This window comes from Arabidopsis lyrata (assembly GCF_000004255.2).
Source record: "Arabidopsis lyrata subsp. lyrata unplaced genomic scaffold ARALYscaffold_4, whole genome shotgun sequence".
NCBI classification, from domain to species: domain Eukaryota; kingdom Viridiplantae; phylum Streptophyta; class Magnoliopsida; order Brassicales; family Brassicaceae; genus Arabidopsis; species Arabidopsis lyrata.
This window is the reverse complement of record NW_003302552.1, coordinates 3263053-3275404: the sequence shown is the minus strand read 5'-3', so window position 1 is coordinate 3275404 and position 12352 is coordinate 3263053. Positions and strand designations below refer to the sequence as shown.

At 36.4% G+C, this 12352-nt stretch overlaps 3 protein-coding genes and 1 pseudogene across 4 annotated transcripts; 1 reads left to right on the top strand and 3 right to left on the bottom strand.

The window, feature by feature from the left end:
* Window positions 1-382: 382 nt before the first annotated feature.
* Window positions 383-1925, bottom strand: LOC9314850 (F-box/kelch-repeat protein At1g64840). The gene has a single exon (XM_021029503.1). It carries the CDS (start codon window positions 1615-1617, stop codon window positions 1105-1107), a length of 513 nt encoding a protein of 170 aa, XP_020885162.1. The 5' UTR covers window positions 1618-1925; the 3' UTR covers window positions 383-1104.
* A 2017-nt stretch (window positions 1926-3942) lies between these two features.
* On the bottom strand, window positions 3943-6439 carry LOC9314849 (B3 domain-containing protein REM14). 2 transcript variants are annotated; one of them, XM_021029706.1, is made up of 7 exons: window positions 6346-6439; window positions 5968-6247; window positions 5771-5880; window positions 5367-5679; window positions 5154-5275; window positions 4621-5076; window positions 3943-4538 (listed from the first exon to the last, which is right to left on the bottom strand). In XM_021029706.1, the coding sequence occupies exons 1-7, from the start codon at window positions 6397-6399 to the stop codon at window positions 4275-4277; spliced, it is 1599 nt and encodes a 532-aa protein (XP_020885365.1). In that variant the 5' UTR covers window positions 6400-6439; the 3' UTR covers window positions 3943-4274. The 2 variants fall into 2 exon arrangements, with proteins under 2 accessions (XP_020885365.1, XP_020885366.1); XM_021029707.1 differs by having other exon boundaries at window positions 5998-6247.
* A 446-nt stretch (window positions 6440-6885) lies between these two features.
* Window positions 6886-9181, bottom strand: LOC9316688 (F-box/kelch-repeat protein At1g64840). Its single transcript, XM_021027862.1, has 5 exons — window positions 9160-9181; window positions 8044-8927; window positions 7452-7516; window positions 7229-7358; window positions 6886-7122 (listed from the first exon to the last, which is right to left on the bottom strand). The coding sequence occupies exons 1-2, from the start codon at window positions 9179-9181 to the stop codon at window positions 8053-8055; spliced, it is 897 nt and encodes a 298-aa protein (XP_020883521.1). The 3' UTR covers window positions 6886-7122; window positions 7229-7358; window positions 7452-7516; window positions 8044-8052.
* Window positions 9182-9307: 126 nt separating this feature from the next.
* On the top strand, window positions 9308-10305 carry LOC9314848 (annotated as a pseudogene).
* The last annotated feature ends 2047 nt before the right edge of the window (window positions 10306-12352 follow it).

Below are 12352 nucleotides of genomic sequence, written 5' to 3'. Positions count from 1 at the left end.
TGAATATTCAATCAGCTGAAAAGTAAAAACTGAGATTTTGACTTTTAAAAGATTAGGAGTGAAAAATTACATGCATGATCTGGATAAGACAAGAACTTACGTAGACATGCCCTGTAATATTCAGGGAACTTCAACTTATCAAAGTCTCCTGAAGCTGTTTTCATCTCCTGTGTGGCTCAACAACTTTGGCTCCAAGGCATAAATAAGAGATAGACAGAGGCAAATTATGTATAATCTTTCAAGCTTGTAGCCATGAAAGATGGGTCAGAGGCAAATTATGTATAAAGATTTAAAGTTTCAATTTGTGTAATAAACATACTTCTTTAAAAACTTTTTGCAAAATTAAAAACTTCGGTCAAACACATGACCGTGTGATACCAAGAACACAGCCGCACATATTTACAGAGACATGGTTGTGTGGTGTTGAAAAAGTTGTGGGAAATAGTTTAGAACAAAATAATATTAAGACTTGAATACTAAATGATCTAGCCTTCAGCATTATCGCCGTGACACAAGACACAAACTCCCAAACAATGGGTAACAAGAGAGATCACAAAGTCCCTACAATCAAAGCAAAGTTTAAAGTTTGTTTGTGATATAATTAAAAGAAAACCAATAGAATGTATTTACTCCATATTTATAGGCATAAATTGGCTCATTGGTGAACAAAATTGAGTTCCCACTCAGACCACAACCATCAGGAAGTTCCTTAGCCGAGCAAGAGACATTTCCAAAGTGTCCAATAAAGAAGACACGGTTTCCCAAGTCGGTGACCTCAACCCATTTACCACCCTCCTCATCTATCCTACTCACTATACATGTGAACCGGCTAAAATCTATTACATCAAAATTTGGGATGGTTACCTCAACAAGGAAAAGTTCATCATTGCCAAATGCAACCAGATAGTTTAGTGGCTTCTAAGGTGAGGGCATCAGGAGAGTCACCTCCAGCGAATAAGGATCGATAAGGAAAGTATTTCTGCTAAGAAAGGATGCGTAAAATCTTCCTCTAAAAGTGACTAAATCCGAGCATATAGCATATGGGACGTTCTCAAGCCGCTTCCACTTCATTTCCGCACTTGTTAAGACCATCAATACGTTAATTTAATTGAGAATCACAACGAATTCCCCTTCTCTTCCCTTCTTTTTTAGCGGAAGAAAAGCCACGCCTCTGTAATCTTTAGGTTTCCAACCGATTAATCTATACTGATGGCCTAGAGAAAGGATCTGGCAGTCTAGCATGTTCATCAAGGTTGAATCATATCCTGGGATCTCCACTTTCACTGAACATTGAAGGGGAGATGGAAGATCCATACGATCATCTCGGCCTATGCCTCCCAGAAAATACTCAAAAGGCGACGTAGAAGAAGCAGGAGTTTTGACTCTAAAGACGAACAAAGGGACCTTCTCGAGGGTGCACAAGTCTTTGCTTTCGAGAGTGAACTCGTCGAAAGTAGGAAGAGAGTAACTTGGGCGTAATAGGCAAGAAGGAAAGGGAAACGTAGATCGCCACGAATTGCAAACAGAGCGAGCATGAACAACATCGAAACAGTCCTCCACATTCTTGGAGACAATGGGCAGGAGCTCCTCCGGTAAAAGAGACCAGTCTGGCTTCATGGATGATGATGATGATGTAACTTAGAACTGATTCAAATTAACTATAATCTTATTTTCTAAACACGATTACCCAACAGATATTGAAAACAGAGTTACAAAATGCAGTTCTCTTACGAAATAAAACTTTCAGTAACGTACCAAAAAGCCTAAAAACTAAAAAGTAAAAAGTCAGACAAGTTATTTTACGAAATGGTCAGTTTTTAAAATCCGGAAGGAGCCGTTGATGGAGCGATTCTTGCGTTTACTTCCTCTAACAAATAACTGACGAGTGTGAGTGTGTGACCAAGTCAAGACCAGACCATATCGTTTTGACCGTTCTGAAAAAAAATATTCACATTTTCTGTGTGAATGTTAAACTTTTTATAGAATGTTAAAAAAGGTTAGCAAGATGCAATAAGAAAGTGATAAAATATAACCATTAATTAATTTCTTTACATTTTATATATAAATTAAATTTTATTTTGACATATCTTGAAATATTAACGTTTTGATGAGTCATTATAAATTGTCCATAACATTTTCAAATATATATCTATATAAATATCTTAATTTTATCACACAAGAGTATGTAAATTCAATTATCAAAAACAGCTGCCGAGATTCTTCTTTTTCCGCAGGCTCTTAAAATATTTCAAAATTTATTTTTATCTACGTATTAATAAAAATTCCAGATGACCAAAAAAAAAGAGATGATGCACAGGATTGACATTCTTTTTCCCCAAATTAGAAATTTTTATTTTTATTCAATCTAGTTTTATTAGTTTTCCACCTTTTTTTCTATTTCTAATATGTTACGTAGGAATAGTGTTTTTGCATACCGTCTAGTTTGTTTACATTGAATCAAGAGAAATCTAACTAATGTGTCACTTACTGTTAAAAAACTTAGCAAAAATGTCACAAAACATAAATCTTTCTAAATGTGCCATAATGGTAGACAACATTTCTTCTCTACCCAAATTTTTGTATGTCATTTCGAATTCTTATCCAACAAAAGTTTGTTGTTTCAAAGGTAGACACGATTTTTTGTCCACCAAATATCTTTTCAATCTGTTGTTTCAAAGGTGGACAATATTTCTTGTCTACCAAAAATTTTTGGTTCAAAGTCTTGTTCACCATTATGACACATTTGGAAAGATAAATGTTTTGTGGCAATTTCTATAAGTTTTGCTACAGTATATAGCACATTAGACAAAAATCCCTTGAACCAAACACTAGTACAACTACTCAGAAAAAAAAAAAAAAAACCATGAGGGAAGACCATAAAGCTAAACAGACGCAAAAAATGGATTTCTTTGGTTTCACAATCAGTCCAACGAACTAGGAAGATACACATAGACATATTAAAATGTGGTATTTTGTTTAAGAATTGTTAGAAATGTCATTTTTTAGATCCTTTTTCAAAAATACTCCATTATTTTACCTATTTTTAAATTTGCCATCTTTTAATCTTTAATGATCATCTTATCCTTATTTGAAAAATAGTCAAGTCAACAAAATAAAAATATGAATTTTTCTGCCAAAAATTTTCCCACCAAATTTTCTAGCAAAAACAAGTATCCGTTGTTGTCAAAACAGATAATAAGTAATATAATTTAGATATTTGCATATACAAGCCAAGTAACAAGTAATTAAAAAAAAAAAAAAATACCCAGCTTGTTTGACCAGTTACTCGTTATTATTTTACTATATTATATAGACATATTTCGTATTTTATTAGTGTTAAAAACATATTTAAAATTTAGGTCAAAAGTAAAGTAATTTTTAAGTAAATAAAAAACATAAAAAAATAACCAAAAAGTATGCAAGTAATTCAAAAGTGTTATTTGGAAATAACTCGCAAATACTTGCAAGTAATAAAATAAGACAAGTACCTCGCAATTAGGCAATCATTTTTTAGCAAATAGTTGGAATTACAGGTACTTGTTTTCAACAAGCCAAATATAAGTATAAATTTTTATTACTAGTACAAGACAAGTCAAGTAACAAGTATCTATAAAATAGCGGGTATTCGTCTTGTGCCCATCCCTAGCAATTATTAACTAGGCTCGAATCATATGTAGGATATTCGTGAGAAAATGGGATTATCCGGTTCCTATCCGGATTAAAATTCAAATGTAGTACAAACCAAAGCACAATTTGTAATGGAAACAGATTATATCCGGAGATGTATGGAAGGAGTCATCTGATTTCAGAGATTATAGCCTAAGATGCCAGGCGAAACCGTGAAAGTGTTTCTGTAAGTTTCTTACAAAAAAATCAAATCATTGAATGATTGACCTTGTCAGAATTTCCATACTTATGATTCAGCTTTATAAGACTTATTAGTTACATAATAGGTCAAATAAACATATCTATTTGCAGAAGTCAAAAAAAAAAAAAAAAAAACATATCTATTTGCTTAGCTCAAAAATAAAAGAAAGTGAAGTGACCATATGAGCTGTCACAGGCTCTCTCAATGTAACTAGAACAGAGTAGACGATAGAAATATTGAAATTATTACACAACATTCAACAACACTCAAAAAGAACATTGACCATAAGCATTTAGACAAAGCATGCATGGAGCTTCTAGTAAACTAGTAGGAAGAACAGAAAACTGAGATATCAAACAAAAGCTTTAACCAGTATTCTTGTATTTCAATAACCTCAGAAACTATTTCATTTGATCTCTTGCATTACCTTGGAGCAGAACTTAAGAACAAAGCTTTTGTCTGCTTCCAAAACTAGCTCCAACATGATCGATTCTCCAATCTTCACACCGTTCGCATCGCAAAACTCTTTCCAGCCTCCTACCAATCTCATTCTCTGACGGTCCTGTTCAAACCTCAGACTCGTAGACCATTTCACGCCATGTTTATCCAAGAAACTCATCTTCTTTGCATTTTGTATGCCATTCACCTTTGTGAAAGGTATGGGAAGAGTCTGAGAAAGATTCAAACAACGGAGACTAGAGTTCAGAATCGATAAGGCTGTAAAGAGAAAATGGCTCAGTGGTGAAACTAACCAGTCTAGATAAGCTGACGTTGTAAAGTGTAAGAGTTACGGTCACGAATCGGCTTTGGGAAGCTGAAGATGAAGCTTTCTGTATCAATATACTCTTCTTTTCCATTGTTTTTGAACATTCTTGTGAGCTCTTCTCATCTTGGCTGCTCTCTTCATCACTCGGTTCTGTGGAAAGAGACTCTACATTGGCTTTTTCTTCTTCTTCTTCTGGCTCTTTGGGGACCAAACGTAGAACCAGAGTTCTTTCATTTTGGATCAGTTTGAAAGTATAGAAACTTCCAGCTCTAAGTCCATTGGCACGACAGAAACTTCTCCATCCTCGTTTGATGTAAGTAGTTCCGCATGAGTTCTTTCGTTTCAAATCTAAAGCCCATGATCTGCCCTTTTCGTTCATCAAAATCATCTCTCCACATCTTGTATCTAGACCATTTTCCCTCATAAAACGCTTTGGAAGATACTGGAAATTCATTACAATACAACATGAATTTGGTCTAGTTTAAGAGATATTTTGGGTTCAAATGAAGAGTAGAATACCAGTATGTCATAACGTAGACTCGAACGCGTAATATGAGCCACAAAACAAGATGGATCTAGTGAAGAAGACTCTATATCTCTACTTGGATTCTTCTTCCTTTTCTTCCTCCTTTGAATCTTCCCTGAAAATGACAGGAATAAATCCAAGTGGTAATAGTGAAACTGATTCTTGAATGTCAAGTATTATAGAGAGAGAGACAAAACAAAACTTACCAAGGTTGGTATCTTCATCGCTTTCCAGTTCTGGGGAAAGGGACACTTCATTAGCTTGTTCCTCTGGCTCTTTGGGGGACAAACGTAGAACCGGAGTTTTTCCTTTTTGGATCAGTTTAAAAGTGAAGATACTTCCAGCTCTAAGTCCATTGGCATGACAGAAACTTCTCCATCCTTGTTTGATGTAAGTAGTTCTGTATGATTTGTTTCCTTTCAAATCTAAAGTCCATGTTCTGCCCTTTTCATTCATCAGAACAATCTCTCCACATCTTGTGTCTAGACCATTTTCCCTCACAAAACTTCTTGGAAGATTCTATAAAAACATGACAATACAACAAGAATTTGATCTATTTCAGACCCTAGAACGAGAGTTTCTTTTGGGGTTCAAATTAAGAGTAGAATACCAGTCTGTCATCGCGTAGACTCGAAACCGTGACATTAGCCACAAAACAAGAAGGATCTAGTGACGAAGACTCTGTTTCTCTTCTTGGATTCTTCTTCCTTTGAATCTTCCCTGAAATCGAAGAGAGCAAATCCAACTAGTATTAGTTAAAACTTATATAGATGGATAGAGTTCGAAAGACGAAAGAACACAACTCACCGAGGTTGTTCTTGTTGTCTAAACACGAACCATATTGAATCTCACAACAACTAGGTCCCAACATTGTAACGTGGAAACACATATCTCTCTCTTGTCTAAACACCACAATGTCACCGATTCGAAGATCATGCGAGAGAGCAAACTCTTTCCAACCGTCAGTGAGTCTCTGTCCATCAATCTTCACTTCCCAAGTTATCTTTGACGCGTCTGATCTCAGCTCCGCCGTCTTCTGCTCATGTCTTCCTTCTATATTCTTCAAGAAGAAAGCCACAGGAATTGTCTGAAGCAACATGCAAACAAAAAAAACAGACCCATTTATTCTCAATGAGCTTCTCAGAGAGACAAAGACAGAAAAAGAAGAAGGGTGAAAGAGTGTACCAAGTGACTGTGGAATCCGGGAAGAAGAGGCTTGAAGAAATGTTGCTTTGCCATTCTCAAAATGCCTAAATCTTTCAGTTTCTAATGTAGGGAACACAACATTTCATCAAGTTCAGAGTAATTTGATGAAGAGACTGTTTATATTGGTAAACTCTCCTTGGAGCTCGAGAGCTTTGGTTATTTTTTTGGTTATTGTCAAATCAGAAATAGTTTATATATTTATTGTTGTCTTCTTGGTTTCTGTATTTATTAATGGACTTGGTTTCAGAGTAAGACTTGTGCACTATGAAATCCCACTTTGAGGTAAAAAAAATAACTACTTTTTTCATCGCATGGAGAGAAGTGGAATTTCACTGAGACAAGTCTCGTCTTGTTTCTGCAGAGATTTGCGTGTGAAGCTATCAACACAGTCCACAAGTCACCTCTCCACCAATGAATTGTAATGTACATCGTTCAAGTTGAAAAAAAAACCCACAAAGTAGCAAAAGTTAAGGAAAAAAAACTAATCAGAAGTTGTGGTTCCTGGTTTGAAGGAGATCATTATACAACAAGCCGACTTATTTAGAAAACCACACACAACTGTGAGAATTCATGAGACAACCATTTCCATAAGGACAACAAGGTTTAGAAATTAGACCTAGAATATCTCTATAACATCAGAAATCACAAGATCTTTACCTGAAATCATAAGGAACTTTTCTTTTTTTTTTTAAAGCCAGCAGATGTCTCAGGTATACAAAGGAAGATGTTTTTAACCAGACAAACACCAAACTACATCTGCCAACAAACATGAAAACAAAGATTCAAATCAAATTTCCGAACTCAAACTCTTACTTATGCCAATAAATTAAGTAGTAAACTCAGGGAGGAAAAGAGTTGTTACACAATCAGGACTTTGCGGGAGCTCTTCGAGGAGAGGAGAGCAGTCCAGTAGCGATTTGTTCTTGTCCTTTGCAGGTTTTGCCATGTTACATTTTCTCGGATTTGCTTCAGGATTTCCCCGATTCCTCTAGCTATTGAAACAGGGAATCAAATCCAGTTCAAGATTTCGGTAAAAATTATAACTTTTTCGATATCTGTACCAAAAGGAGAACAAGAATCCGTACCCAAACCATGGTTGGTGTCTTCTTTTTCGGTGCCATGTTTTGCTGATAGCTGCTATTCCAGAAATCTGAAGGAAAAAAACATGAATAGAGAAAAGTAACTATCAAGAACAAGATTTGCCAGCAGATGTTGAAATGAGAGAATCGAATCCAATTCCAGAATTCAATAAGCAAATAGATTATTCAATTTCGTACCAAAAGAGGGAAGAAGACTCTGTACTAAAACTTTGGATTACACAAGTTTAGAACTCTATAAGTGACAGAGACAGAAGATGATAGAAATTGTCATTTGTGTCACTCTGCCTGCAGTTGGTAGAGAGATACAAAAGAAAGAATTCTTCTAAAACAACATTAACGGGCAGTTTAAAACAGAGAAGACGATGTAGGTCAAAGGCTATTGTGCATCTGCTGCAGATCGAGAAAATAGACATCTTTTAAAAACCTTGGCAAAAGTGGAAACTTTTTGTCAAACACATGACCAGTACACAGCCAGTACGACTGACACGATTGATACCAAGATAGAGTTCATGAGATGACCATTTCCATACACAACAAGGATTTAAGATTTGAATCCCGACTGACACACTATCTTTACCAAAAATCATCAGATGTCTTCGGTATCCAAAGTGAGATTTTCTGGCTTAATGTAGAAGATCGTCACACGATTCTCACTTACGCATCTCCACCAGTTGAGGTCGTCTTCCTCGTTTCCTGTATGTACTCCATATTTATAGGTGCAAGTTACATTGCGTGGCCCAAAGGTGAACAAAATTGAGTTTCCACTCACACCACAACCATCAGGAAGCTCCTTAGACGAGCAGCAGACATTTCCAAACTGTCCACCAATAAAGAATACACGGTCTCCCAAATCTCTGACCACAACCCATTTTCCAGCTTTCTCATCTAGCCTACTCACTCTACATTTGAACCGATTGAAAGTTAATCCCATAGGAACGATAACCTCAACCAAAAAAAGTTCATCATTGCCAGATGGAATCAGATAATTGCTTGAGCACAGAGGCTCAGACGGCATCAGGCTAGCCGCTTCCAGCGAACAAGGATCGATAACGCAAACCTCCCCGTGAAGAAAGGCTGCATAAAATCTGCCTCGAAAAGTGACTAACTCCGTGCATGATGTATTTGGGACGTCCATAACCAACTTCCACCTCATTTCAGCACTTGTTAATGCCAGTAAAAGGTAAGAGTAGTTGAGAAGCACAACGAATTCTCTTCCATCCTTGTTTAGCGGAAGAAAAACTGTTGTCTGTTCTTCAGGATCCCAACCTATAATTCTGTATTGAAAGCCCAGAGGGAGGATCTGGCAGTCAAGCATGTTCATCAAGGTTGGAACAGATCCTGGGATTTTCAATTTTAGTGAACACTCAAGGGGAGATGGAAGCTCCATACGATCTTCTGAGCTATCTCGGTTGATTCCTCCCACAAAAAACTCAGAAGGCGACGCAGCAGCAGCATCGGGAGCTTAAGAACACCAAATTCACACTCTCACAGAGAAGAAGAGCACACTAAAATTGTCATGATGGTTTTCACATTGTTGAGGATTGGTTCAATCTCGTGGTTAGTCTTCGGTTTAAGATTGCAAATGGGTTAAGCGGCAAGAAGATGGGCTGAGTTTCAGTTAAAAGCCCAGGCCCAATTACAGTTCATGCAAAAAAACTCGATGCAGAGGATAAAACAGAGGAGATTGACAGACTTGAAGGATATTCATAAGACATTATTACAGATTCGGTATGGTGAGCTTAAACCGGGAACCAATTTACTCTCCGATATAGTGAGAAAATTGAAAAATGGAAATACTTTTGGAGGAAAAAAAAGGAAACAAGACGAAAGTTGGAAAAAAAAAAAAGGAAATTATAATCTTATAAAAACATAACATTACACTTGACTTCTCCACAATTTCCTATTTCTCAACAATCTCTTCTCTTTTTCCAATCTCTTACGACTGATATCATCTCTCTTTCTCTCAATTTGTTGTCTTAATTCACTCTCCGATAATGGAAACCAATTCACTCAACGTCGATGTTAATGTAACGGCTTTGTTTTATTTACTCCATCTTCAGGCTTCTTAAACGAGTTAATAATCATTCGACCCAGAAAAGTCGAGGAATTCATCATAGACGACAACGATGATAGTGTCACGAGTCTCGGATCTTACCCGGACTCTCCTCCTTCCGACCCACTAATCTATCTCAAATTCCAAAGCTTCGAACCAAACTACCTCCATCAACTTGTCCATACCCAACTCCACGACCATGTCTTGTCCAAACAAATATCTGACCAGATTGTTGTTAAAGCACAAGAGCTAAGAAGTGATCAAAGTTCTGATCACTTGCCACAACAACCCTTATTCATGGGAGTCTCCGTCAGATTTACACGCAAGGTATTCAAAGTTGTGTCTTGTAATTGTGCTCCGTCGACAACAGATTTGGTGGAAACAGAGACATGTGCGATATGTCTGGAGGATATGTTGGAGTCGGGATCTATCTACCATATGCATAATTGTTCGCATCTGTTTCATCAAGGATGTCTCAACGAGTGGTTGAATCGACAACATAATTCATGCCCTCTTTGTCGCCAACCTGTTTACCAGTAGCAAAAGTGAAACAGAGTCTAATAATTAGGGTTTCAAAACATGGTTTTTTTGTGTGTGTATGGTTGTATATTTTAGTTGATCCGTGTGTTGGAAGTCTAGTTAGGGTTTCAAATTAGGTTTTGTTTTTGTAGTGACCATGTAGTTAATGTAGGGGTTTCACAATTGTTATAGTGTCGTAGACTTTAAGATACTACTAATTAGGGTTTATCTTTTTTTGTATCACTATGTATACCTTCAGTTAGATCTTGTGAAATTCATATTCACATTATATATATTTTTTTTTTTGAATTTGAATCTAATGTTAAATTATATTCAAAAGAAAAATTACGTTTTTACAACCAAGTGCGACTTAAGTTTGAGAGCGAGTTGAAATAGTGTTTGATAGGAATAAAAAAAAAAAACGACAGCCGTTGAAATTCATATTCACATTATTACTTTGAATACAAGTTTGATTCTGGTATGCAACACAATTCTCGTTTTGGCAAACACATATGTGGAAGAGGAGTGATTGCAAATTGTGAACTTTCAACAACACACTTAATCTTTTGCAAAATGTGATTCACATAAGTTAAAAGGTGACCATGTTGATATTGTTTAAGAACCCTAAGTAAAACCTTTTGATCAAGACTTATGTGTATAAGAACAACTTTTCTTATTACCTTTGAAACTAACTCAAAACAAAGGTCTCACACAATCTCTTAATCTCTACAACACAAACTCATAAACTTCTCATATGGATTACCACACAATGGTATCTCATATATATACACACAAACTTAAACCGACTACAAACTTGAAACCGACTTAAACATAACTCGTTTAGGGTTTACAAAGATATTATCTTAAGTTTAAGATAACTTCTAAACTTTATCTTTATCCACAAGTTAACTCATACCTCAAGTTAACTTTAACCAAAGAACAAAAGGCTTTTAGCTCAAGCTTAACTCAACATTCACCCCCTTAAGCTTGAGAGCCTTTTCTTTAACATCTTGGACTCCTATAAGATCTCTCATTTCTTTAAACTTGATTCTCCCGAGAGCTTTTGTAAGAATATCCGCCTTTTGTAGTTCACCGGGAACATGTTCAACTTCAACCAACTCATTCTGAATACATTCCCGAATAAAATGATACCTCTTGTGAATATGTTTGCTTCGGCCATGAAACACTGGATTCCTTGTTAGTGCTATTGCCGATTTGTTATCAATAAGAATCACCACTTTTTCACACTGTTTCTCAATAACTTCTTGTAAGAGTTCTTGGAGCCAAATGGCCTGCTTTGCTGCTTCAGTAGCAGCCATAAATTCAGCTTCACAGGACGAGAGTGCAACAGTCTCTTGCTTTTGTGAACACCACGTAATAGGACAGTCATTAAGGTAGAAAATATGACCAGTAGTGCTTCTGCCATCATCTTCATCTACATTATGACTACTATCACTGAATCCTATTAGCTCTGTCTTGTCCCCTCGGTTAAAACAGAGTCCATAAGACTGAGTTCCCTGTAAGTACCTGAGAACTTGTTTTAAAGCAGCTCCATGAGACTCTTTTGGCTCGTGCATATACCTGCTTAATACTCCAACGCAGTATGACAAGTCTGGTCTTGTATGCAGTAAATACCTGAGGCAGCCGATACTTCTCCTATACTCTTTTTCATCAATTCCCTTTTCTTCCTGCGCTTTACTTAACTTCAGATTGGCACACATTGGTATATGAACTGCATTGCAAGAATCAAAACCAGTTTCTTCAAGAATTTTCTTTGCATATCTCTCTTGATTCAAAAGAATGCCATTCTCAGTTTGAGTAACTTCAATTCCAAGATAATAGGTGAGCTTTCCTAAGTCACTCATCTCAAACTTCCCTGCCATACCCTTCTTGAATTCAAGTATCATATTTAAGTTGGATCCTGTGACAAGTAGATCATCTACATAGACTGCTACAACAAGGAGCTCTTCTTTTTCCTTCTTTTGGTATATGGATGGCTCCTTTGAACATTTAACAAAACCCAATTCTAAGAGAATTGTATTTAGCTTTGTGTTCCAAGCTCTAGGAGCTTGCTTAAGTCCATAGAGTGCTTTATTCAGTTTATACACCTTGTTTTGGCTTCTATCTATTATAAAACCTTCAGGCTGTGTAACATATACCACTTCCTTTAGTTCTCCATGAAGAAACGCAGTTTTCACATCAAGATGGTGTATTTCCCAGCCATAGGAAGCTGCTAGAGCAACAATAAAACGAATAGTCTCAATGCGAGCCACAGGTGCAAAGACTTCATCAAAATCAATCCCATGTCTTTGTA

Bases quoted from the DNA above. Each gene is read 5' to 3' on its own strand.
- LOC9314850 (XM_021029503.1), bottom strand. From the start codon at position 1,617: ATGAAGCCAGACTGGTCTCTTTTACCGGAGGAGCTCCTGCCCATTGTC.
- LOC9314849 (XM_021029706.1), bottom strand. From the start codon at position 6,399: ATGGCAAAGCAACATTTCTTCAAGCCTCTTCTTCCCGGATTCCACAGT. The intron at 6,248-6,345 runs GTACACTCTTTC...ATGTTGCTTCAG, and splicing joins CCGGATTCCACAGTCACTTG to ACAATTCCTGTGGCTTTCTT. The intron at 5,881-5,967 runs GTGAGTTGTGTT...CTTCGATTTCAG, and splicing joins AGACAACAAGAACAACCTCG to GGAAGATTCAAAGGAAGAAG.
- LOC9316688 (XM_021027862.1), bottom strand. From the start codon at position 9,181: ATGTCTTATGAATATCCTTCAA. The intron at 8,928-9,159 runs GTCTGTCAATCT...GGTGTTCTTAAG, and splicing joins GTCTTATGAATATCCTTCAA to CTCCCGATGCTGCTGCTGCG.